At 49.2% G+C, this 22,388-nt stretch overlaps 1 protein-coding gene across 1 annotated transcript; it reads right to left on the bottom strand.

The window, feature by feature from the left end:
- Positions 1-402: 402 nt before the first annotated feature.
- LOC144611285 (insulin-like growth factor) lies at positions 403-22,095 on the bottom strand. Its single transcript, XM_078430326.1, has 4 exons — positions 21,923-22,095; positions 9,829-9,985; positions 2,647-2,807; positions 403-1,840 (listed from the first exon to the last, which is right to left on the bottom strand). The coding sequence occupies exons 1-4, from the start codon at positions 21,998-22,000 to the stop codon at positions 1,718-1,720; spliced, it is 519 nt and encodes a 172-aa protein (XP_078286452.1). The 5' UTR covers positions 22,001-22,095; the 3' UTR covers positions 403-1,717.
- Positions 22,096-22,388: the final 293 nt, after the last annotated feature.

The following is a 22,388-nucleotide window of genomic DNA, read 5'->3' as shown; positions in this document are numbered from 1 at the left end:
TTTTCACACGATATAAGTTGTTCCCTCTCCAGCCGTTATAATAACTCTTTACCTTTATTTGGTGGAACAGATTTGAGGACAAACAGGGGTCTAAACTGTTGAATTATTTTTTTTGCAGCCCTGATTCTGTTTCGTTTTGTTGCTTATTTTAGTTTAGGGGGGTAATTTATTTATTTATTATTATTTTTTCTTTTTCTTTTCTCTTTTTATCTTTAAAAAAAAAAATATATAAGTTTGCTTTTAACCTTTTATCTATAATTACATAGAGACTGGGAGGTCTATACCCTATATGTATTTTGAAACTGGAATTATATTTAGGTTACATATGTTGTTAATGTAATCCTGATCCCTATGTATCAATATCACTGCTATGCTTATCATTTTTGAAATTTAATAAAAAGATTTGAAAAGAAAGAAAATAATTTATTGCAGAGTTTTATGTATAGATTATGTTGTACAGAGAGCACATTTTACAAAAGACATGTTACCAACAAGGCAGAGTACAGATGGCAGACCTGTCATGTATAAGTAAAGCAGGTTTTACACAAGACTTATTATATATAAGAAATATTACAATAGTCAAGCTGCAGGCTCAGTATGTCTAAACCTAGGCATGGTGGAAGTGTCTCTAGGGTGAAGTTGAGCAGAGAAGTTTGAGAAAACTCTTAGTCTTCTCCATTTAATAAGAAATAAGCTGGAAACGACAGCTACCAGTTGGATTCGGATGTGTGACTAACAGATTTGGAATTAATGTTCATTAAATCATTGAAAGGTACAGTGTGGAAACAGGCCCTTCAGCCCACCGAGTCCACGCCGACCATCGATCACCCACTCTGTGTTGTCCCACTTACCAGGGGCAATTGTACAGAGGGCCAATTAATCTACAGACCCGCACGTCTTTGGGATGCGGGAGGAGACCGGAGCACCCGGAGGAAACCCACACGGTCACACGATGAGCATCCACACAGACAGCACCCGAGGTCGGGATCGAACCTGCGTCTCTGGTGCTGTGAGGCAGCAACTCTATTGCTGCGCCACCATGCCACTCCAGTTCAGATGGAGGGAGTAGTCAAGGGGGTGACCAGAAGGCTGGTTTTATCTCACTCCCACTTGGCCCTGTTATAATCTGCCAATATTGTGCCTTCCGTTTGAACTCGTGATGCCCACGGGAGGAATTTCACTGCTGCCGTTGCCCATTTCTTCAATCGTCTTGGTTTGGTCTGAGCCTGTTTGTTGCCCGACCTGATCGACACACCTCAACCGCATGGGCAAAGTCCTGAGCAACAGAGAGAGCCCAGTAGAAGGCAAACAAAATGGCTGCTGCCAGAGGGCTGGTGGCAGCACTGGAGAAAGATCTCGGCCACTCCCTCCACTCCGCACTGTCCTTTGAAACACCCACCCCCTTGGACTGAGGCAACTCAAAGTTTCCTTTGCTGGACTGAGGGAGAGGTTTTCCAAAGTTGCCTCTGGTGCTTCCAACGCCGTCCCCTCTCTGCATGTCGTTGACCGGAAATGGACCTGTGGACCGGCCACACCGTGGGTCTTCCCTAGAGGTCAAAGGTTACTGTAATCAGTTCCAACCCCCTGTCGCTCAGTCAGATTGGTTTAGGGTGCAGATGGGGAGGGTGGGCTCATCCTGGGGTGGGGGCTCTGGCGTGCTCACCCACACCCCGTGCCGGGGTGGGTAGTGGTGTTGCGATATGCGCCCCTCTCCCTCTCAGTCACCAGTCTTGTATTTGGTTGTGGAAACAGGATCAGCGTTGCCCCAGTCACTGTCCGAGTGCCTGCCAGGGTCTGGTGGATCCTCCTCTTCAACGCCTAGGGACCGTTTCTCCGTTATCTGTTTGACAGAGGATGAAACAAGGGGAAGCGCTATTCATTGTCACGTCACTAACTATATAAAACGTGATGATGTAATTGACTATACATAGTGTGATGACATCACTAACTATACGGAATGTGATGACATCACTAACTACACATAATGTGATGATGTAATTGACTATACGTAATGTGATGACATCACTAAATATACAGAACGTGATGTAATTGACTATATATATAATGTGATGACATCACTAACTACACAAAATGTGATGATGCAATTGATTATATATAATGTGATGCCACTATCTGTACATAATGTGATGATGTCATGAATTATACACTATGTGATGGCATCATTAACTCTACATGTTGTGATGATGTCATTGACTCTACATAATGTGATGATGTCATGAGTTATACACAATGTGATGCCATCAATAACTACATATTGTGATGATGTCATGAATTGTACACAATGTGATGACATCATTAACTCTACATAATGTGATGATGTCATGAATTATACACAATGTGATGACATCATTAACTCTACATAATGTGATGTCATTGACTCGACATAATGTGATGATGTCATTAATTGACACAATGTCATGATGTTATTGATGCCACATGATGTGATGATGTTGTACTTAATGTGTGGACACAACAGTCCGTGATGGATTCAGCACTCGTTGTTTGCAGCTTGTAGTTTAGTACCAATTAACATGGTGTGTCGGTACAAGGGAGAGGACATGCCCACAGTGGTTGGGGCACTCACAGAGGGCAGGGGACGGTGCCGTGTGTCGCTGTGCCACTTACCCGGTGCATCAGAGGCCTGTGTGGGGCCGTGGGTGGTGTGGGTCTGACGGCCTCTCGCGGGACAGCGCAGTAGGCCTCCAGGATGAGGAGGTCGCAGCTCCGGAAGCAACATTCCTCCACGATGCCCCTGTTCCGGCGACTCCGGCGGCTCATCCTGTTGACTGCCACCCGGGAAAATGGAGGCAATGAGCACAAGAGAAACAAACGGAATCACTCAGCCTCCTTGCCTTACGAGCTCTGCTCTGTATCTGACCCACACTGTCCCTGCACAGGCAGTGTTCAATGGGACAGTGTAGAGGGAGCTTCACTCTGTATCTAACCCGCCCTTGCCCTGGGAGTGTGTGATTGAACAATGTAGAGTTAGCTCCCTCTGTAGTAACCCATGTATCTGTGGAGCATGTGTTTGATGGGAGTGTAGAGGTGGTTTTACTCCATGTGTAATCCCTGCTCCACCTGCACTGGGAGTTTCTAGCACTGAAATTACCTTTCTATACCTGTACATGTTATTATCAGGAGAAAATAGTGTATTTTACACTTCTGATAAACTGAATGTGGGCGCTGCAGTAGAGTTGCTGCCTCACAGCGCCAGAGACCCGGGTTCCATCCTGACCACGGGTGCTGTCCGTATAGATTTTGTACGTTCTCCCTGTAACCTGCATAGGTTTTCTTTGGGATCTCCGGTTTCCACCCACACTCCAAAGACGTACAGGTTTGTAGGTTAATTGGCTTGGTATAATTGTAAATCGTCCCTAGTGTGTGTAGGATAGTGTTAGGGTGCGGGGATCGCTGGTCGGTGCGGACTCGGTGGGTCGAGGGGCCTGTTTCCATGCTGTATCTCCAAACTCTAAACTAAACTGGATTCTTCCAGGACATGTGCAATACTGGTTACACACAGCAGTGCTCCCTTTTGTTATCCCATTAAATACATACATTGGGGTTAGATGGGGAGTCAACTTGCTTCTACACAGTTCCATCAAAAGCTCCCAGGGTAGACACATTACCGTTTGGAATCAGAGTGAAGTCTGATTGATTCAGTTTGGAATCAGAGTGAGCAAAAGATACGGAAGCTCGAAAGCCCACACAACCAGACTCAGGATCAGCTACTTCCCCTCTGTTATCAGGCTTCTGAACGGTCCTTCCATAAGCTAGGGCACTGTCCGATTCACCTCTACCCCATTGCGGACATTGGACTTTGTCTATGAATCTATCTTCTCTTCTGCTCTAACTATTGTACTTGAGTTTGACTTCATTGTATTTATGTCGATGTTTATCTGATCTGATTGGAATCGCGTGCAAAACAAAGCTTTTCAATGTAGCTTATTCTGAAAATGAAAACATTTATCAGCTGGTCCACCTTATTCATGTAGATTATGTAGAATATGTACTATTGATCCTGCAACCCTCCGGAATTATAGAAAAAGGGAGTATTTGCTGACATGGAAAAGAGCGGTCTGATTCCAACCTGTGATGTATCTGTTCTGGGAGCTCTGGTGAAACAGTGGGTATTTGAAATACCCATCGCATATTTTTACAGCAGAGATTGATAGGTTCTTGATTGGTAAGGGTGTTAAAGGTCACGGGGAGAAAGTAGGAGAATGGGGTGGAGAGGGAAAAGCAGATTAGCCATGATCGAATGGCAGATCGGACTCGAGGGGCCGAATGGTCTAATTCTGCTCCTATGTCTTATGAGCTGATTAACTTATGACCCATGAGCGAATGTTGGAACGGACTCGATGGGCCGAATGGACTAATTGTGCTCCTACGTCTTATGATTTTATGACCTTGTAGCGTAAGAAAATAACTGCAGATACTGGTATAAATCGAAGGTATTTATTCACAAAATGCTGGAGTAACTCAGCAGGTCAGGCAGCATCTCAGGAGAGAAGGAATGTCCTTCTCTCCTGAGATGCTGCCTGACCTGCTGAGTTACTCCAGCATTTTGTGAATAAATGACCTTGTAGCAATGATTCCTGGGCCTAAACCATCGTCATATTTCCATCTGATGGTCGGGCAAGGATTTGGAGGTTGCAGATGAGAGCTTGCACAGAAATTGTCCCAAATGGTGGCTAATACTTTTGAGTACTCTGTTGTTTAGCTTTCCACGAAACGCCTTGCCCTGCAAGCTGGGAGCAGAGCCATGTAAACACGCCCCATTGAACCGACACCAGGTTATGTACACCTGGTCAGCACTTCCAGTCCCCACGTTACAGAGTGTAAATATAACCCAACAAATGCAAATATAACCCAAAAATAAATTTTAAAACTTCCAAAACACAAAAATAAATATATATAATATATAAAAGGTGCAAATTGACCAGCGTGTGTCAGTGTCTGAGATAGATTCACGGGATCATGAACTGCACGGAAACGGGCCCTTCGATCCATTAGGTCCATGCTGACTTTTTGCCCACCTTAGAACCATATCCTTCTAGCCTTGCTTGTTTCAGTGTCTGTCTAAATACCTCTTAACCATTATAATTAGGGGTTGCCAACTATCTCACTCCCAAATAAGGGACAAAAGGTGATGTCACCGCCCCGCGCCCCACCTGATCTCACCCAGCCAGCGGCCACGTGCTCCCGCTCCACCAATGGCGGTCGCCCAGGCTGGGAGGAGGGGTTGCTACGCAACCTCCGTTAGGTGGCGCCCGGGCCTCCGGACCTACACTGTCCGGACCTACAGTGTCTGGACTTACAGTGTCCGGACCTACACTGCCCGGGCCCACACTGTCCGGGCCCACACTGTCCGTGCCCACACTGTCCGGGCCCACACTGTCCGGGCCTACACTGTCCGGACCCATACTGCCCGGGCCCACACTGTCCGGGCCCACACTGTCCGGGCCCACACTGTCCGGGCCCACACTGTCCGGGCCCACACTGCCCGGGCCCACACTGTCCGGGCCTACACTGTCCGGGCCATCACTGTCCATGCCTGCACTGTCCGGGCCCACACTGCCCGGGCCCACACTATCCGGGCCCACACTGTCCGGGCCCACACTGTCCGGCTAATACGGGACTGTTGCAACCCTAATAGTAATTGTACCTGATTCCACCACCTCCACAGGTAGCAAGGCTCAGATATTAATTGAAGGACGGCACGGTGGCGCAGCGGTTGGGTTGCTGCCTTACAGCGCCAGACATCCCGGTTCGATCCTGACCATGGGTGCTGTCTGTACGGAGTTTGTACATTCTCCCCTTGACCTGCGTGGGTTTTCTCCGGGTGCTTCGGTTTCCTCCCACACTCCAAAGACGTACGGGTTTGTAGGTTAATTGGCTTGGTATAAAATGTAAATTGTCCCTAGTGTGTATAGGAGAGTGTTGATATGCGGGATTCGCTGGTCTCGGTGGGCCGAAGGGCCTGTTCCTGCACTGTATCTCTAAACTAAAACTAAACTGAGCTTTTCAATACAAAGGTAGACACAAAATGCTGGAGTGACTTAGTGGGACAGGCAGCATCTCTGGAGGGAAGGAATGTGTGACGTTTGTGTCTGTCTTCAGTTTCAACCAGCATCTGCCGTTCCTTCCTAAACTCTTCTGTATGAATAAATAAAAACCTACCCCTCAGATCACTTTTGAAACTTATTCCTTTCACCTTAAACCTATGCCTTTTTGTACAGCCAAGATGCAGTTGGGTAGAAATCCCATGGCAAGGACTGGGTCGAGTCAATGTAAGGACAAACAATGAGTGGATGGACACAAAATGCTGGAATAACTCAGCGGGACAGGCAGCATCTCGGGAGGGAAGGAATGGGTGACGTTTCGGGTCGAGACCATTCTTCAGACTGAAGATGCTGGAGTAATTCAGCGGGACAGGTAGCATCTCTGGAGAGAAGGAATGGGTGACGTTTCGGGTCGAGACGCATCTTCAGTCTGAAGAATCTCTTGTCTCCCTTTCCCCTGACTCTCAGTCTGAAGAAGGGTCTCGACCCGAAACGTCACCCATTCCTTCTCTCTCCCGAGATACTGCCTGACCCGCTGAGTTACTCCAGCATTTTGTGTCTACCTTCGATTTAGACCAGCATCTGCAGTTTTTTTCCTAACGACTGGATGGGATTGGATCCAATCAATGACAGGTGAGGTAGAAGTGACCCAATCGCCTGAGACGCACGGATGGAAACCGTCCAATCAGTGGAGGTGATGGCTTGGCGCGAGATATCGAAGGTAACCAATAGCAATTTTAGTTTAATTCGGGGACACAGCACGGAAACATGCCCTTCGGCCCAGCGCGTCTAAGCCAACCAGCGATCGCCCATTCACATTAGTCCTATGCTATCCCACTTTCGCATCCACTCCCGATGCATGAGGGGCAATTTCACAGAGGACAATTAAGTTACCAACCCCCGTTTGTCTTTGGAGCGTGGGAGGAAACCGGAGCACCCGGAGGAAACCCACGCGGCCACGGGGAGAACGTGCAAACTCCGTGCAGGCAGCACCCGAGGTCAGGATCGAACCAGGGTCCCTGGCGCTGTGAGACAGCAGCTCTACCGCTGCGCCACCGTGATTGAGAATGATCAGCCATGATCACATTGAATGGTGGTGCTGGCTCAAAGAGCCGAATGGCCTCCTCCTGCACCTATTGTCTATTGTCTATTGTCTGACCTATCTCTTCCTTATTTCAGATTTTAGTTACCCCTCCTCCCACGGGCTCACGTTTACCACCCTCCCCCCACCGACCCGCCCAAATGCCGCTTCACTCAATCACTCCTGAATACCATAAACTTTCCCCTTTGCCAGTGAATCCATCGGCACCTCACGCTGCCTCGGCAAGGCCAGCAGAGGACGAGTCTCACCCCAGTCACTATCCCACGGTCTAGGCTTAAGCTCAGGGGTGACTGCGCTTTTGCGGTTGCAGCTCCTAGACTGTGGAACAGCATCCCTCTCCCCATCAGAACTGCCCCCTCCATCCACTCCATTAAGTCCAGGCTCAAAACCTATTTCTACTCCCTAGCGTTTGAGGCCCTCTGAGGGGGCGCTGTGAACTGTTTATGTATGTGCTGTTATGTTTGTGTGCCATTGTATGTCCGTTTCTTAGTACCTGGACTGATGTACAGCACTTTGGTCAACGTGGGTTGTTTTTAAATGTGCTGTACAAATAAAATTGACTTGACTTGACTTGACTCTTCTCCCCTCTCCCATCAGGCAAGAGGTACAGAAATGTGAAAACGCACACCTCTAGATACAGGGACAGTTTCTTCCCGGCTGTTATCAGGCAACTGTTATCAGGGCGGCACGGTGGAGCAGCGGTAGAGTTGCTGCCTTACAGCGAATGCAGCGCCGGAGACTCAGGTTCGATCCTGACTACGGGCGCCGTCTGTACGGAGTTTGTACGTTCTCCCCGTGACCTGCGTGGGTTTTCTCCGAGATCTTCGGTTTCCTCCCACACTCCAAAGACGTACAGGTATGTAGGGTTAATTGACTGGGTAAAATGTAATTGACTGGGTAAAATGTAAAAAATTGTCCCTAGTGGGTGTAGGATAGTGTTAATGTGCGGGGATCGCTGGGAGGCGGGGACTCGGTGGGCCGAAGGGCCTGTTTCTGCGCTGAATCTCTAAATCTAAATCTAAAACTGAACCATCCCACCACAAACAGATAGCAGCCCTGAACTACCATCTGCCTCATTGGAGACCCTCGGACTATCGTTGATCGGACTTTATCTAGCACTAAACGTTACTCACGTTATTATCTCCATCCTGTATCAGTACATGGTGGGCGATTGATTGTAATCATGTATTGTCTTTCCGTTAACTGGTTAGCACGCAACAAAAGCTCTTCGCCGTACCTCGGTTCTCATGGCAAGAAACGAAACTCAAATTCAAACTCAGTTCTCGCCATTCCTTTCCAACTTTCTCTGCATCTTAACACTTATTTCATCCCTAAACTTCTGCTGAAAAATCAACTTCAATGTACCTCGGCACATGTGCTAATAATGAACGAAACTAAAATCATGAGAGGAACAGATTGGGTAGACGCACATGGTCTCTTGCCTAGAGTAGGGGAATCGAGGACCAGAGGACATAGGTTTAAGGTGAAGGGGAAAAGATTTAATAGGAATCTGAGGGGTAACTTTTTTCACACAGAGGGTGGTGGGTGTATGGAACGAGCTGCCTGAGGAGGTAGTTGAGGCTGGGACTATCCCATCGTTTAAGAAACAGTTAGACAGGTACATGGATAGGACAGGTTCGGAGGGATATGTATCATACGCGGGCAGGTGGGACTAGTGTAGCTGGGACATGTTGGCCGGTGTGGGCGAGTTGGGCCACTGAGTTACTCCAGCACTTTGTGTCTTTCTTCGGTATAAACCAGCATCTGCAGTTCCTCACTACACAGCCTGTAATGTTGATTGCTTCCCTCTCCACAGATGCTGCCTTCACTTACCCATCGGTGTAGTTTAGTTTAGAGGTACAGCGCGGAAACAGGCCCTTCGGCCCTCCACCGACCAGCGATCCCCGCACACCAACACTATCATGCACACACTAGGGACAATTTACAACTATTCCAAGCCAATTAACCAACAAACCTGTATGTCTTTGGAGTGTGGGAGAAAACCGACGATCTCACAGGTCACATAGAAAATAGAGACATAGAAAATAGGTGCAGGAGTAGGCCATTCGGCCCTTCGAGCCTGCACCGCCATTCAATATGATCATGGCTGATCACCCAGCTCAGTATCCCGTACCTGCCTTCTCTCCATACCAACTGATCCCTTTAGCCACAAGGGCCACATCTAACTCTCTCTTAAATATAGCCAATGAACTGGCCTCAACTACATTCTGTGGCAGAGAATTCCACAGATTCACCATTCTCTGTGTGAAAAAAACTTTCTCACGGGGAGAACGTACAAACTCCGTATGGACAGCACCCGTAGTCAGGATCGAACCCGGGTCTCTGGTGATACAAGCGCTGTGAGGCAGCAACTCTACTGCTGCGCCATCATGGTGGGCGGGCATTTCTTCCCTGAGCTGAACCGTTCTTGATTAGTGCGGGTGTCAGGGATTATGGGGAGAAGGCAGGAGAATGGGGTTGGGAGGGAGAGATGGATCAGCCATGATTGAATGGCGGAGTGGACTTGATGGGCCGAATGGCCTAATTCTGCTCCTATCACTTATGGCCTTACGGGCCAGTGTAGATACCGGGTTCTCCGTGTTGCACTGTGAAAGTTAAAGACGAGGTGGGGAGGCCTCTCACCAAAGTAGAAGCCCCGCTCGGCACAGACGAACTGCAGAGCGTCCACGAGCTCCGCCCCGCACAGCGTCTCGGCCATCCTCGCGCCGGAAGCCCCCAGGCAGTCAGTGAGAAGCAGTACCACACACAGAGACTTCACCACACCGCAGCAGCCAACCGCCTGTGGAAAGAACAGGGAAGATGGTCTCAGATCAGGAAGCAAATGGGCGGTCACGGTGGCGCGGCGGTAGAGTTGCCGCCTCACGGCGAATGCAGCGCCGGAGACCCGGGTTCCATCGCAACCACCGGCGCCGTCTGTGCGGAGTTTGCACGTTCTCCCCGTGACCTGCGTGGGTTTTATTTTCCGAGATAGACAATAGACAATAGGTGCAGGAGGAGGCCATTCGGCCCTTCGAGCCAGCACCACCATTCAATGTGATCATGGCTGATCATTCTCAATCAGTACCCCGTTCCTGCCTTCTCCCCACACCCCCTGACTCCGCTATCCTTAAGAGCTCTATCTAGCTCTCTCTTGAATGCATTCAGAGAATTGGCCTCCACTGCCTTCTGAGGCAGAGAATTCCACAGATTCACAACTCTCTGACTGAAAATGTTTTTCCTCATCTCAGTTCTAAATGGCCGACCCCTTATTCTTAAACTGTGGCCCCTTGATCTTCGGTTTCCTCCCACACTCCAAAGACGAGCAGGTGTGTAGGTTAATTGGCTTGGTAAATGTACAAATTGTCCCTAGTGGGTGTAGGATCGTGTTAATGTGCGGGGATCGCTGGTCGGCGCGGAAGGGCCTGTTTTCGCGCTGTATCTCTAAACGAAACTAAACTAAACTGCAGATGGTGGTTTACACCGAAAATAGACACAAAAAGCTGGAGTAGCTCAACGGGACAGGCAGCATCTCTGGAGAGAAGGAATGGGTGACGTTTCCTAGTCCCTCGTCACCTATTCCTTTTCTCCAGTCGAACGGTTTAGTTTAGTTTAGTTTAGTTTAGAGACACAACAGGCCCTTCGGCCCACCGGGCACCTGCACGTCTTTGGTGTGTGGGAGGAAACCGAAGATCTCGGAGAAAACCTACGCAGGTCACGGGGAGAATGCGCAAACTCCGTACAGACGGCGCCCGTGGTCGGGATCGAACCCGGGACTCTGGCGCTGTGAGGCAGCAACTCTACCGCTGCACCACTGATGGGAATGCTCTGAGAGCGGGCATGGGCAGGACGGGATGAATGGCCTCCGATGTACACTCCCCCTATACTCAGTTATCATCAGTTCATAAGTGATAGAAGCAGAATTAGGCCATTCGGCCCATCAAGTCTATTCCACCATTCGATCATGGCTGATCTATCTTTCCCTCCTAACCCCATTCTCCTCCCCATAACCCCTGACACCCGCACTAATCAAGAATCTATCCATCTCTGCCTTAAAAATATCCACTGACTTGGCCTCCACAGCCTTCTGTGGCAAAGAATTCCACAGATTCACCACCCTCTGACTAAAGAAATTCCTCCACATCTCCTTCCTAAAGGGGCGTCCCTTGACTCTCCCACTAGTGGAAACATTCTCTCCACATCCACTCTATCTGGGCCATCATGTTTAGTGATAATATATATAAGGACGATACTGGCAACATCACTTTTTAATGGACTCTGAACCATCCCACCACAACCTGAGAGTGGTTCTGAACTACTCTGAGCCCCTCAGGCTCTCTTTGATCAGACTTTACTGGCTTTACCTTGCACTGAACGTAATTTCTTTATCAGGTAGTGTAAGAAAATAACTGCAGACGCTGGTACAAATCGAAGGTATTTATTTCACAAAATGCTGGAGTAACTCAGCAGGTCAGGCAGCATCTCAGGAGAGAAGGAATGGGTGACGTTTCGGGTCGAGACCCTTCTTCAGACTGATGTCAGGTGGGGCGGGACAAAGGAAGGATATAGGTGGAGGATCGATTGTAATCACATGTTGTCTTTCCACTGGCTGGTTGGCACGCAACAAAAGCTTTTCACTGTACCTCGGTACACACGACGATCAACTAAACTCAACATTATTTCTTAATGTTTGCTAATGTGGGCACCGCTTCCAAAGGCAGCATTTTATTGGTACATTGGACGCTACAAAACAATGTTTTCGTTTCTTTACTTTTGGAGATACAGTGTGGAAACAGACCTTTCGGCCCATCGAGTCCCTGCTGGTTTAGAAGGATGAGGGGGGATCTTATTGAAACATATAAGATAATTAGGGGATTGGACACAATGTTCCCAATGTTGGGGGAGTCCAGAACAAGGGGCCACAGTTTAAGAATAAGGGGTAGGCCATTTAGAACGGAGATGAGGAAGAACTTTTTCAGTCAGAGAGTTGTGAAGGTGTGGAATTCTCTGCCTCAGAAGGCAGTGGAGGCCAGTTCGTTGGATGCTTTCAAGAGAGAGCTGGATAGAGCTCTTAAGGATAGCGGAGTGAGGGGGTATGGGGAGAAGGCAGGAACGGGGTACTGATTGAGAGTGATCAGCCATGATCGCATTGAATGGTGGTGCTGGCTCGAAGGGCTGAATGGCCTACTCCTGCACCTATTGTCTATTGTCTATTGCCCCGCTCACAAGTTGTGTGTTATCCCACTTTCCCATCCGCTCACTCCACGCTAGGGTCAACCTTACCGCTGAACCGCTGTGCACTGACAATGGACAACAGACAATAGGTGCAGGAGTAGGCCATTCGGCCCTTCGAACCAGCACCGTCACTGGTGAGGTTTCTAACCAGTGAAAGGTGAGAATGTGGAATTATAGACAATAGACAATAGGTGCAGGAGGAGGCCATTCGGCCCTTCCAGCCAGCACCGCCATTCAATGTGATCATGGCTGATCATTCTCAATCAGTACCCCGTTTCTGCCCTCTCCCCATACCCCTTGACTCCGCTAACCTTAAGAGCTCTATCTAGCTCTCTCTTGAATGCATTCAGAGAATTGGCCTCCACTGCCTTCTGAGGCAGAGAATTCCACAGATTCACAACTCTGACTGAAAAAGGTTTTTCCTCATCTCCGTTCTAAATGGCCTACCCCTTATTCTTAAACTGTGGCCCCTGGTTCTGGACTCCACCAACATTGGGAACATGTTTCCTGCCTCTAACGTGTCCAACTCCTTAATAATCTTATACGTTTCGATAAGATCCCCTCTCATCCTTCTAAATTCCAGTGTATACAAGCCTAGCCGCTCCAGTCTTTCAACATATGACAGTCCCGCCATTCCGGGAATTAACCTAGTAAACCTACGCTGCACGCCCTCAAGAATTCTCTTGTATTGGGGACATGAGGTGGCTATCACTGATTCATCAGACACATCAACCTGTCTTTCTGTCTCTCTATCTATTTCTCTCCCTCTCCCTCTCTCTCTGTCACTCTCTCTCTCTCTCTCTCTCTCTCTCTCTCTCTCTCTCTCTCTCTCTCTCTCTCTCTCTCTCTCTCTCTCTCTCTCTCTCTCTCTTTTAGTTTAGCTTAGTTTAGAGATACGGCGAGGAAACAGGCCCTTCGGCCCACCGAGTCCGCGCCGACCAGCGATCCCCGCACATTAACACTATTCTACACACACAAAGGGCAACTTACAATTTTACCAAGCCAATTAACCTGCAAACACGAAGGTCTTTGGCGTGTAGGTATAGGGTACAATCCGGGTGGAGTTGGCGGGAATGTGGGGAGAATAAAAATGGGATGAATGTAGAATTAGAATGTAGAATGTAGAATGTAGAATGTAGAATGTAGACTGATGAATGATGAATGTAGAATGTAGAATTAGTGTAATTGAGCTGTTGAAGGTTAGCACGGGCACAGTGGGCTGAAGGGCCTGATTCTGTACTGCATCTCTCTCTGACTCTATGACAAGAATAACCACTATTTGAGACTTTCTGTCCAAACACTCTCTTCTACCTGCACATGTCCGTTTAACCTCACTCCTGACATAGAAACATCGAAAATAGGTGCAGTAGTCTGCCATTCGGCCCTTCGAGCCAGCACCGCCATTCAATATGATCATGGCTGATCATCAAAAATCAGTACCCCATTCCTGCTTTCTCCCCATAGCCCTTGATTCCGTTAGCCCTACGAGCTCTATCTAACTCTCTCTTGAAAACATCCAGTGAATTGGCCTCCACTGCCTTCTGCGGCAGAGAATTCCACAGATTCACAACTCTCTGGGTGAAAAGGTTTTTCCTCATCTCAGTCCTAAATAGCCAACCCCTTATTCTTAAACAGTGTGACCCCTGGTTCTGGATCCCCCAACATCGGGAACATTTTTCCTGCATCTAGCCTGTCCAATCCCTTAAGAAATTTAAATGTTTCCATAAGATCATATCTGACTTTTGCTTGCGTTGAATTCTACTGCTACTTCAGGTTGGGATGACTGTTAGCTAGCACGCAACAAAGGCTTTTCCCTGCACCTCGATGCATTAACTGAATCAAACTGAACTGAACTGAGATGACATAAGAAAATAACTGCAGATGCAGGTACAAATCGAAGGTGTTTATTCACAAAATGCTGGAGTAACTCAGCAGGTCAGGCAGCATCTCAGGAGAGAAGGAATGGGTGACGTTTCGGGTCGAGACCCTTCTTCAGACTGAAGATAGTGTTACAGCTAAAGAGAAAGTGCAGATTATTTTTTAAAAGAGCAAGAGTTGCAGCGAGGTAGATTGGAAGATGGGGAATGCATCCTGATCAAGGGATATTGTTAGGAAAGTGGAAGAAGGCGGCACGGTAGCGCAGCGGTAGAGTTGCTGCCTTACAGCGAATGCAGCGCCGGAGACTCAGGATCGATCCTGACTACGGGCGCCGTCTGTACGGAGTTTGTACGTTCTCCCCGTGACCTGCGTGGGTTTTCTCCGAGATCTTCGGTTTCCTTCCACACTCCAAAGACGTGCAGGTATGTAGGTTAATTGGCTGGGCAAATGTAAAAAATTGTCCCTAGTGTGTGTAGGATAGTGTTAATGTGCGGGGATCGCTGGTCGGCGCGGACCCGGTGGGCCGAAGGGCCTGTTTCTGCGCTGTATCTCTAAATATTAAAAATATATATAAAATATAGAAGCGTCTGGGATGGCCGGAGACCATGCATCGGGGACACTCAAATGCCCGGCGTAAGTCGTACAAGGAGTGTACCACCTCCAAAGCTACCTGCTCTTATCAAGTAACTCCTACACCATCAGCCCGTGGTTCCACATCAGTCGCCCACAGCACTGATTTATTCACAAAATGCTGGAGTAACTCAGCAGGTCAGGCAGCATCTCGGGAGAGAAGGAATGGGTGACGTTTCGGGTCGAGACCCTTCTTCAGACTGAAGATAGTGTTACAGCTAAAGAGAAAGTGCAGATAATTTTTTTAAAGTGCAAGAGTTGCAGCGAGGTAGATTGGAAGATGGAGAAAGCATCCTGATCAAGGGATATTGTTAGGAAAGTGGAAGAAGGCGGCACGGTGGCGCAGTGCTGGAGTTGCTGCCTTACAGCGAATGCAGCGCCGGAGACTCAGGTTCGATCCTGACTACGGGTGCTGTATTGTACGGAGTTTGTACGCCCACAGCACTGAAATGGAAGCAAGTCATCTTCCATCTTGAAGGACTGTCCAGGAAGGTTAGAGACAGTGAAGGGTGATAGCAGATGCATTGTGCCAGAGTTTCCTATTTTGCAACTGAGGTGCAGAAGCTTGTAAGCGCGCACCACCAGACTCGGGGACAGCTACTTCCCCTCTGTTATCAGGCTTCTGGACGGCCCATCCACAAACCAGGGTGCTGTCCGATTCACCTCTACTTTATCGAAACGTATAAACTTATTAAAGGGTTGGACACGTTAGAGGCAGGAAACATGTTCCCAATGTTGGGGGAGTCCAGAACCAGGGGCCACAGTTTAAGAATAAGGGGTAGGCCATTTAGAACGGAGATGAGGAAAAACTTTTTCAGTCAGAGAGTTGTAAATCTGTGGAATTCTCTGCCTCAGAAGGCAGTGGAGGCCAATTCTCTGAATACATTCAAGAGAGAGCTGGATAGAGCTCTTAAGGATAGCAGAGTCAGGGGGTATGGGGAGAAGGCAGGAACGGGGTACTGATTGTGGATGATCAGCCATGATCACATTGAATGGCGGTGCTGGCTCGAAGGGCCGAATGGCCTACTCCTGCACCTATTGTCTATTGTCTATTGTCTACCCCATTTAGGATCGCACCGTGATGCAGCAGTAGATTTGCTGCTTCACGGCACCAGAGACCCGGATTCAGTCCTGACTACGGGTGCTACCCAGTTAGCAAAAAGACTACAATGATTACAATCGAGCCGTCCACAGTGTACAGATACAAGATGAAGGGAACAACGTTTAGTGCAAGATAAAGTCCGGTAAAGTCCGATACAAGATAGTCCGAGGTTCTCCAAAGAGGTAGATAGTAGTTCAGCACCACTCTCTGGTTGTGGTGGGATGGTTCAGTTGCCTGATAACAGCCGGGAAGAAACTGTCCCTGAATCTGGAGGTGTGCGTTTTCACACGTCTGTACCTCTTGCCTGATGGGAGAGGGGAGAAGAGGGAGTGGCCGGGGTGAGACTGGTCCTTGATGATGCTGCTGGCCTTGCCGAGGCAGCGCGAGGTGTAGATGGAGTCGATGAAAGGGAGATTGGTTTGCGTGACGGTCTAGGCTGCGTCTTCGCTGATTCCAGAGAGATAGACAATAGACAATAGGTGCAGGAGGAGGCCATTCGGCCCTTCGAGCTAGCACCGCCATTCAATGTGATCATGGCTGATCATCCACAATCAGTACCCCATTCCTGCCCTCTCCCCATACCCCCTGACTACGCTATCATTAAGAGCTCTATCTTACTCTCTCTTGAAAGCATCCAGAGAATTGGCCTCCACTGCCTTCTGAGGAGAGATAGACACAGAGTGCTGGAATAACCCAGAGGGTTAGGCAGCATCTCTGGAGAACATGGATTGGTGACATTTCGGATCATTAAAAAAATACCAGCAATCTTATATCTAACTCCCCAAAACCCCAACCCAAACCATCCAATGTTGAATTACAGCCAAACTCTGAGGTAAACTGAGGCCTCCCCGACGGGCCGCAGGGCCAGAAGCCTTCCCGACGGGCCGCAGGGCCAGAAGCCTTCCTGACAGGCCGCAGGGCCAGAAGCCTTCCTGACAGGCCGCAGGGCCAGAAGCATTCCCGACGGGCCGCAGGGCCAGAAGCCTTCCTGACAGGCCGCAGGGCCAGAAGCCTTCCTGACAGGCCGCAGGGTCAGAAGCATTCCCGACGGGCCGCGTGGGCAGAAGCCTTCCCGACGGGCCGCAGGGCCAGAAGCCTTCCAGACGGGCTGCGGCTGTGGACTGGGAATGCGGCCAGAAGGAAACACGGTCGGAGGGGATCGCGGCCGGAGGACTTTATCGAGGAGCCATGATCTCGAGGCCTCCCGGATCGCCGCGTGGAAGCCCGGGTCTCGTGGGTCAGAGCCTGGGTTACCGGAGCGACCGACGGAGCCAGCAGCTGGGGCCCGGGTCGGCGCCAAGGAGGCGTGAAGTGGGCATCGACAGCGGTGAGACAATAGACAATAGACAACAGGTGCAGGAGGAGGCCATTCAGCCCTTCGAGCCAGCACCGCCATTCCATGTGATCATGGCTGATCATTCTCAATCAGTACCCCGTTCCTGCCTTCTCCCCATACCCCCTGACTCCGCTATCCTTAAGAGCTCTATCTAGCTCTCTCTTGAATGCATCCAGAGAATCGGCCTCCACCGCCTTCTGAGGCAGAGAATTCCACAGATTCACAACTCTCTGACTGAAAAAGTTTTTCCTCATCTCCATTCTAAATGGCCTACCCCTTATTCTTAACCTGTGGCCCCTGGTTCTGGACTCCCCCAACATTGGGAACATGTTTCCTGCCTCTAACGTGTCCAACCCCTTAATAATCAGGGGCCTGGGTGATGGTGAAGCCTCGCGGGTCGACCCGCGGTCAATGATAGTGTGGAGGACGGCCGTGAGGGGGGGGGAGGGAGGGGAAGAACAATGGAGGACCCGGCGTGGGGGGGGACCGCTGTGGGGGGGGGGGGTGTGGACTAAAAGGGGGAGCCGGCTTTCTTTGTAACTTTGTCAGCGCCGGAGGTGGCTTTTGGGTCACTCTTTGGGTCTGAAGAAGGGTCTCGACCCGAAACGTCGCCCATTCCTTCTCTCCGGAGATGCTGCCTGTCCCGCTGAGTTACTCCAGCATTTTGTGTCTACCTTCGATTCAAACCAGCATCCGCAGTTCTCTCCTGCACGGTATTATCTAATCTGTCCGGTACGATACGATACGATAGAACTTTATTGATCCCAGGAGGGTAATTGATCTGCCAACAGTCATATAAACACAAAATACACAAAACACCAAATACATGAAACATGAAAGTAAAGTGATGAGTGGAAAGGATTGGGGGACGTGAAAAGATTGGGGAGGGGGGTGTCAGTCTCAGTCTACCCCAGGACAGAAGGGGAGGGGGGGGAGTTGTGCGGTTTGATAGCCACAGGGAAGAAGGATCTCCTGTGGCGTTCTGTGCTGTATCTTGGTGGGACCAGTCTGTTGCTGAAGGTGCTCCTCAGGTTGGCCAGCGCGTGTCATGGAGGGGGATGGGCTGTATTGTCCAAGATGCTCCGCAGTTTGAGGTGCGCCCTCCCCTCCGAGACCACCTCCTCCCTTGAACCCAACTCCAACTCCGCCCCCAGGCCGGAGCCAGCCTCCCTGACGAGTTTCCATGCAAAACAAAGCTTTTCGCTGTACTTTGGTGCACATGATAATAATAATCCTAAGAATAAACCTCTCCCTAATGATTATAATGCATATCTCTGCATATCGCTGGGCGGTCACGGTGGCGCGGCGGCAGAGTTGCTGCCTTACAGCGAATGCAGCGCCGGGTTCGATCCCGACTACGGGCGCCGTCTGTACGGAGTTTGTACGTTCTCCCCGTGACCTGCGTGGGGTTTTCTCCGAGATCTTCTGTGTCCTCCCACACTCCAAAGACGTGCAGGTTTGTAAGTTAATTGACTTGGTAAATGTAAAAAAAATTGTCCCTAGTGTGCACAGGATAGTGTGTTAGTGTGCGGGGATCGCTGGTCGGCGCGGACCCGGTGGGCCGAAAGGGCCTGTCTCCGCGCTGTATCTCTAAACTAAACCAAACTAACCTAAAGTAGTATAACTGCAGATGCTGGTACAAATCGAAGGTATTTATTCACAAAATGCTGGAGTAACTCAGCAGGTCAGGCAGCATCTCGGGAGAGAAGGAATGGGTGACGTTTCGGGTCGAGACCCTTTTTCAGACTGATATTAAGTGCTAGATTAACTCAGCGGGTCAGTCAGCATCTCTGAAGAATGTGGATAGGTGACTTTCTTCCAGTCTGAAATGTCGCCTGTCCATGTTCTCCAGAGATGCTGTCTGACCCGCTGAGTTACTCCAGCACTTTGTGTCATTTTTTCTCTAAAACATCTGGTTGGATATTTTGAGGGAATAATATAGTGGAAAAAGAATTGTCAAACAATGCTTCATTGTGAGCATTTAAGAATCCTCCATAAAACTGTGTACGTCGGGCATGGTATGTAAAAAGGAGCTTTTATTCTAAACTCTGTGTCTTATTTTGTAAGCCAGCATCTGTAGTTCGTTCTTTCTAGGTTTCTCGGAAGATATTGTCATGAATCAAAGGTGGAAAGTTCGAGGTTTTCCATGGCTCTCAGCGTCTGAATTTCCACACAAAATGCTGGAGTAACTCATCGGGACAGGCAGCATCCCTGGAGAGAAGGAATGGGTCCGACGTTTCGGGCCGAGACCCTTCTTCAGACCCTTCTAGGACCAGAGGGCACAGCCTCAGAATAAAAGTTTGTACCTTTAGAAAGGACATGAGGAGGAATTTCTTTAGTCGGAGGGTGGTGATTCTGTTAAATTCCTCGCCACAGAAGGCTGTGGAGGCCAAGTCAATGGGTATTTTTAGATCCAGTCTGAAGAAGGGTCTCGACCTGAAAAGTCACCCATTCCTTCTCTCCAGAGATGCTGCCTGACCCGCTGAGTTACTCCAGCATTTTGTGTCTTTCTTCGGTGTAAACCAGCACCTGCAGTTGCTTTCCTACACGTTTGAATAGCCACTGCAGTGGGGGAGTGTAGCGCTGGTGGAGATTCCATCTTTCAGATGTGGCATTAAACAATAGACAATAGACAATAAGAGCAGGAGGAGGCCATTCGGCCCTTCGAGCCAGCACCGCCATTCAATGTGATCATGGCTGATCATTCTCAATCAGTACCCCGTTCCTGCCTTCTCCCCATACCCCCTGACTCCGCTATCCTTAAGAGCTCTATCTAGCTCTCTCTTGAATGCATTCAGAGAATTGGCCTCCACTGCCTTCTGAGGCAGAGAATACCCACAAACCCGGTGTCCATTTGAAAATCAGATGTCTAGTAACACAAAGGCAAGAAGTCCCCACTACAACCTCTGAGGTTATTCTGAACTGTTTACTCCAGGTCGGCACGGTGGAGCGGCGGCAGAGTTGCTGCCTCACAGCGCCAGAGACCCGGGTTCGATCCCGACCACGGGCGCTGCCTGTACGGAGTTTGTACGTTCTCCCCGTGACCTGCGTTTGGTTTTCTCCGAGATCTTCGCTTTCCTCCCACACTCCAAAGACGTGCAGGTTTGTGGGTTAATTGGCTCGGTATAAATGTAAACTTGTCCCTAGTGTGTGCAGGATAGTGTTAGTGTGCGGGGATCACTGGTCGGTGAGAACTCAGTGGGCCGAAGGGCCTGTTTCCACGTTGTATCTCTAAACGAAACTAAAGAACACTCCCAAGTACATATCATATTTAATCTATAACACACACCACTATTGCAAACCCTTCAATGACCACAGACAATCTAATTCGATCTAAACTAAATTAAACTATATTAAACTATAGTAAACTAAGTCCCCAACCTCGCCAAACAACCTCTGATGTTATTCTGTACTGTTTACTCCATCTTATCACTGTTTATATGAGCTTGCTATGCACAAATACTGCTGTATGCAGTCCATAACTTTGGCAAAAGAACCGAGAGAGGGGGGGGGGAGAGAGAGGAAAGAGAGAGGGGGGAGAGAGAGGAAAGAGAGAGAGAGGGAGATTATATATTTTTTAACATTGCCATGACTTATGGTGCAGAAAAGGACAGAGAAAGCAGATTTAACAGGATTTCTCTGAGGGAAAGTGGGGAATTGCTTGAAATTTTGCAAGGATTTGGGAGAGGAGTGGGAGAATGGGGCAATAGACAATAGACAATAGGTGCAGGAGGAGGCCATTCGGCCCTTCGAGCCAGCACCGCCATTCAATGTGATCATGGCTGATCATTCTCAATCAGTACCCCGTTCCTGCCTTCTCCCCGTACCCCCTGACTCCGCTATCCTTAAGAGCTCTATCCAGCTCTCTCTCGAATGCATTCAGAGAATTGGCCTCCACTGCCTTCTGAGGCAGAGAATTCCACAGATTCACAACTCTCTGACTGAAAAAGTTTTTCCTCATCTCAGTTCTAAATGGCCTACCCCTTATTCTTAAGGGGGCTGATTAACAAGGCACTTTCAGTGAGCTAGCATAGCCAGGATGGTCAGAATGGCCGCAGTTGTTCTGGAAGCTCAAACGAACTTTGCACAAAATACCGTGAGATTAGCTTAGTTTCCAGATACTGCTTGGGAACAGACCGTTCAGGCCACCGAGTCCAGGGCAACCATCAACCATCCGTTCATACATGAGTTCTACGCTGTTCCATTTCCTTATCCACTCCATGCACACCAGGGGTATTTTTTTACAGAAGCCAATTAACCTACAAACCCGCACGTCTTTGGGAGTGTGGGAGGAAACCAGAGCACCCGGAGAAAACCCACGCGGGTCACGGGGAGAACGGACGTACAAACTCCACACAGAGAGCGCCCGTCGTCAGGATCGAACCCGGGTCTCCGGCGCTGTGAGGCAGCAACACTACCCGCTGCACCGCCACTGCACAGATGCACAGATGCAGGGTAAAGGTGTCAGCGTGTTTGTTGCAAAGCTCCAGAGACGTGGAAATCGTTGCACTGAATGTGTGACGTTGTCGAGTTGTTGAAGTTGAAGTGTCCTGACTTACCTTGAACATGTCCGGGCAGGTGGGGCCGGAGTCCTGGTCGGGCCCGGTACAGCTGGGGGAGACCAGCCTCACCATCATGGTGCAGTGTCCTGGGACAGCAGTGACCAGCCAGGTCCACAGTGCAGGCACCCACACTGACCCAGCACACACCACAGCCAAGGCTAACACAGCCTGACCTCAGCACTTTGTTCCACTGTGCACGTGTGTGTGTATGTGTCTTTGTATATATGTGTGTGTGTGTGTGTGTCTTTGTATATATGTGTGTGTGTGTGTGTGTATGTGTGTATGTGTCTTTGTATATATGTGTGTGTGTGTCTTTGTATATATGTGTGTGTGTGTGTGTGTGTGTGTGTGTGTGTGTGTGTGTGTGTGTGTGTGTGTGTGTGTGTGTGTGTGTGTGTGTATGTGTATGTGTCTTTGTATATATGTGTGTGTGTGTGTGCGTGTGTATGAGTGTGTGTGTGTG

The sequence above is a fragment of the Rhinoraja longicauda genome, chromosome 40 (assembly GCF_053455715.1).
Source record: "Rhinoraja longicauda isolate Sanriku21f chromosome 40, sRhiLon1.1, whole genome shotgun sequence".
NCBI classification, from domain to species: domain Eukaryota; kingdom Metazoa; phylum Chordata; class Chondrichthyes; order Rajiformes; family Arhynchobatidae; genus Rhinoraja; species Rhinoraja longicauda.
This window is presented reverse-complemented; position numbering and strand designations above follow the sequence as displayed.

What these genes read in the sequence shown, in the direction of transcription:
- LOC144611285 (XM_078430326.1), bottom strand. Translation starts at nt 22,000, where the DNA reads ATGATGGTGAGGCTGGTCTCCCCCAGCTGTACCGGGCCCGACCAGGAC. An exon ending in CCTGCCCGGACATGTTCAAG is followed by an intron (nt 9,986 to 21,922) that starts GTAAGTCAGGAC and finishes TTCTTTCCACAG; the next exon opens with GCGGTTGGCTGCTGCGGTGT. An exon ending in ACAGGCCTCTGATGCACCGG is followed by an intron (nt 1,841 to 2,646) that starts GTAAGTGGCACA and finishes TCTGTCAAACAG; the next exon opens with ATAACGGAGAAACGGTCCCT.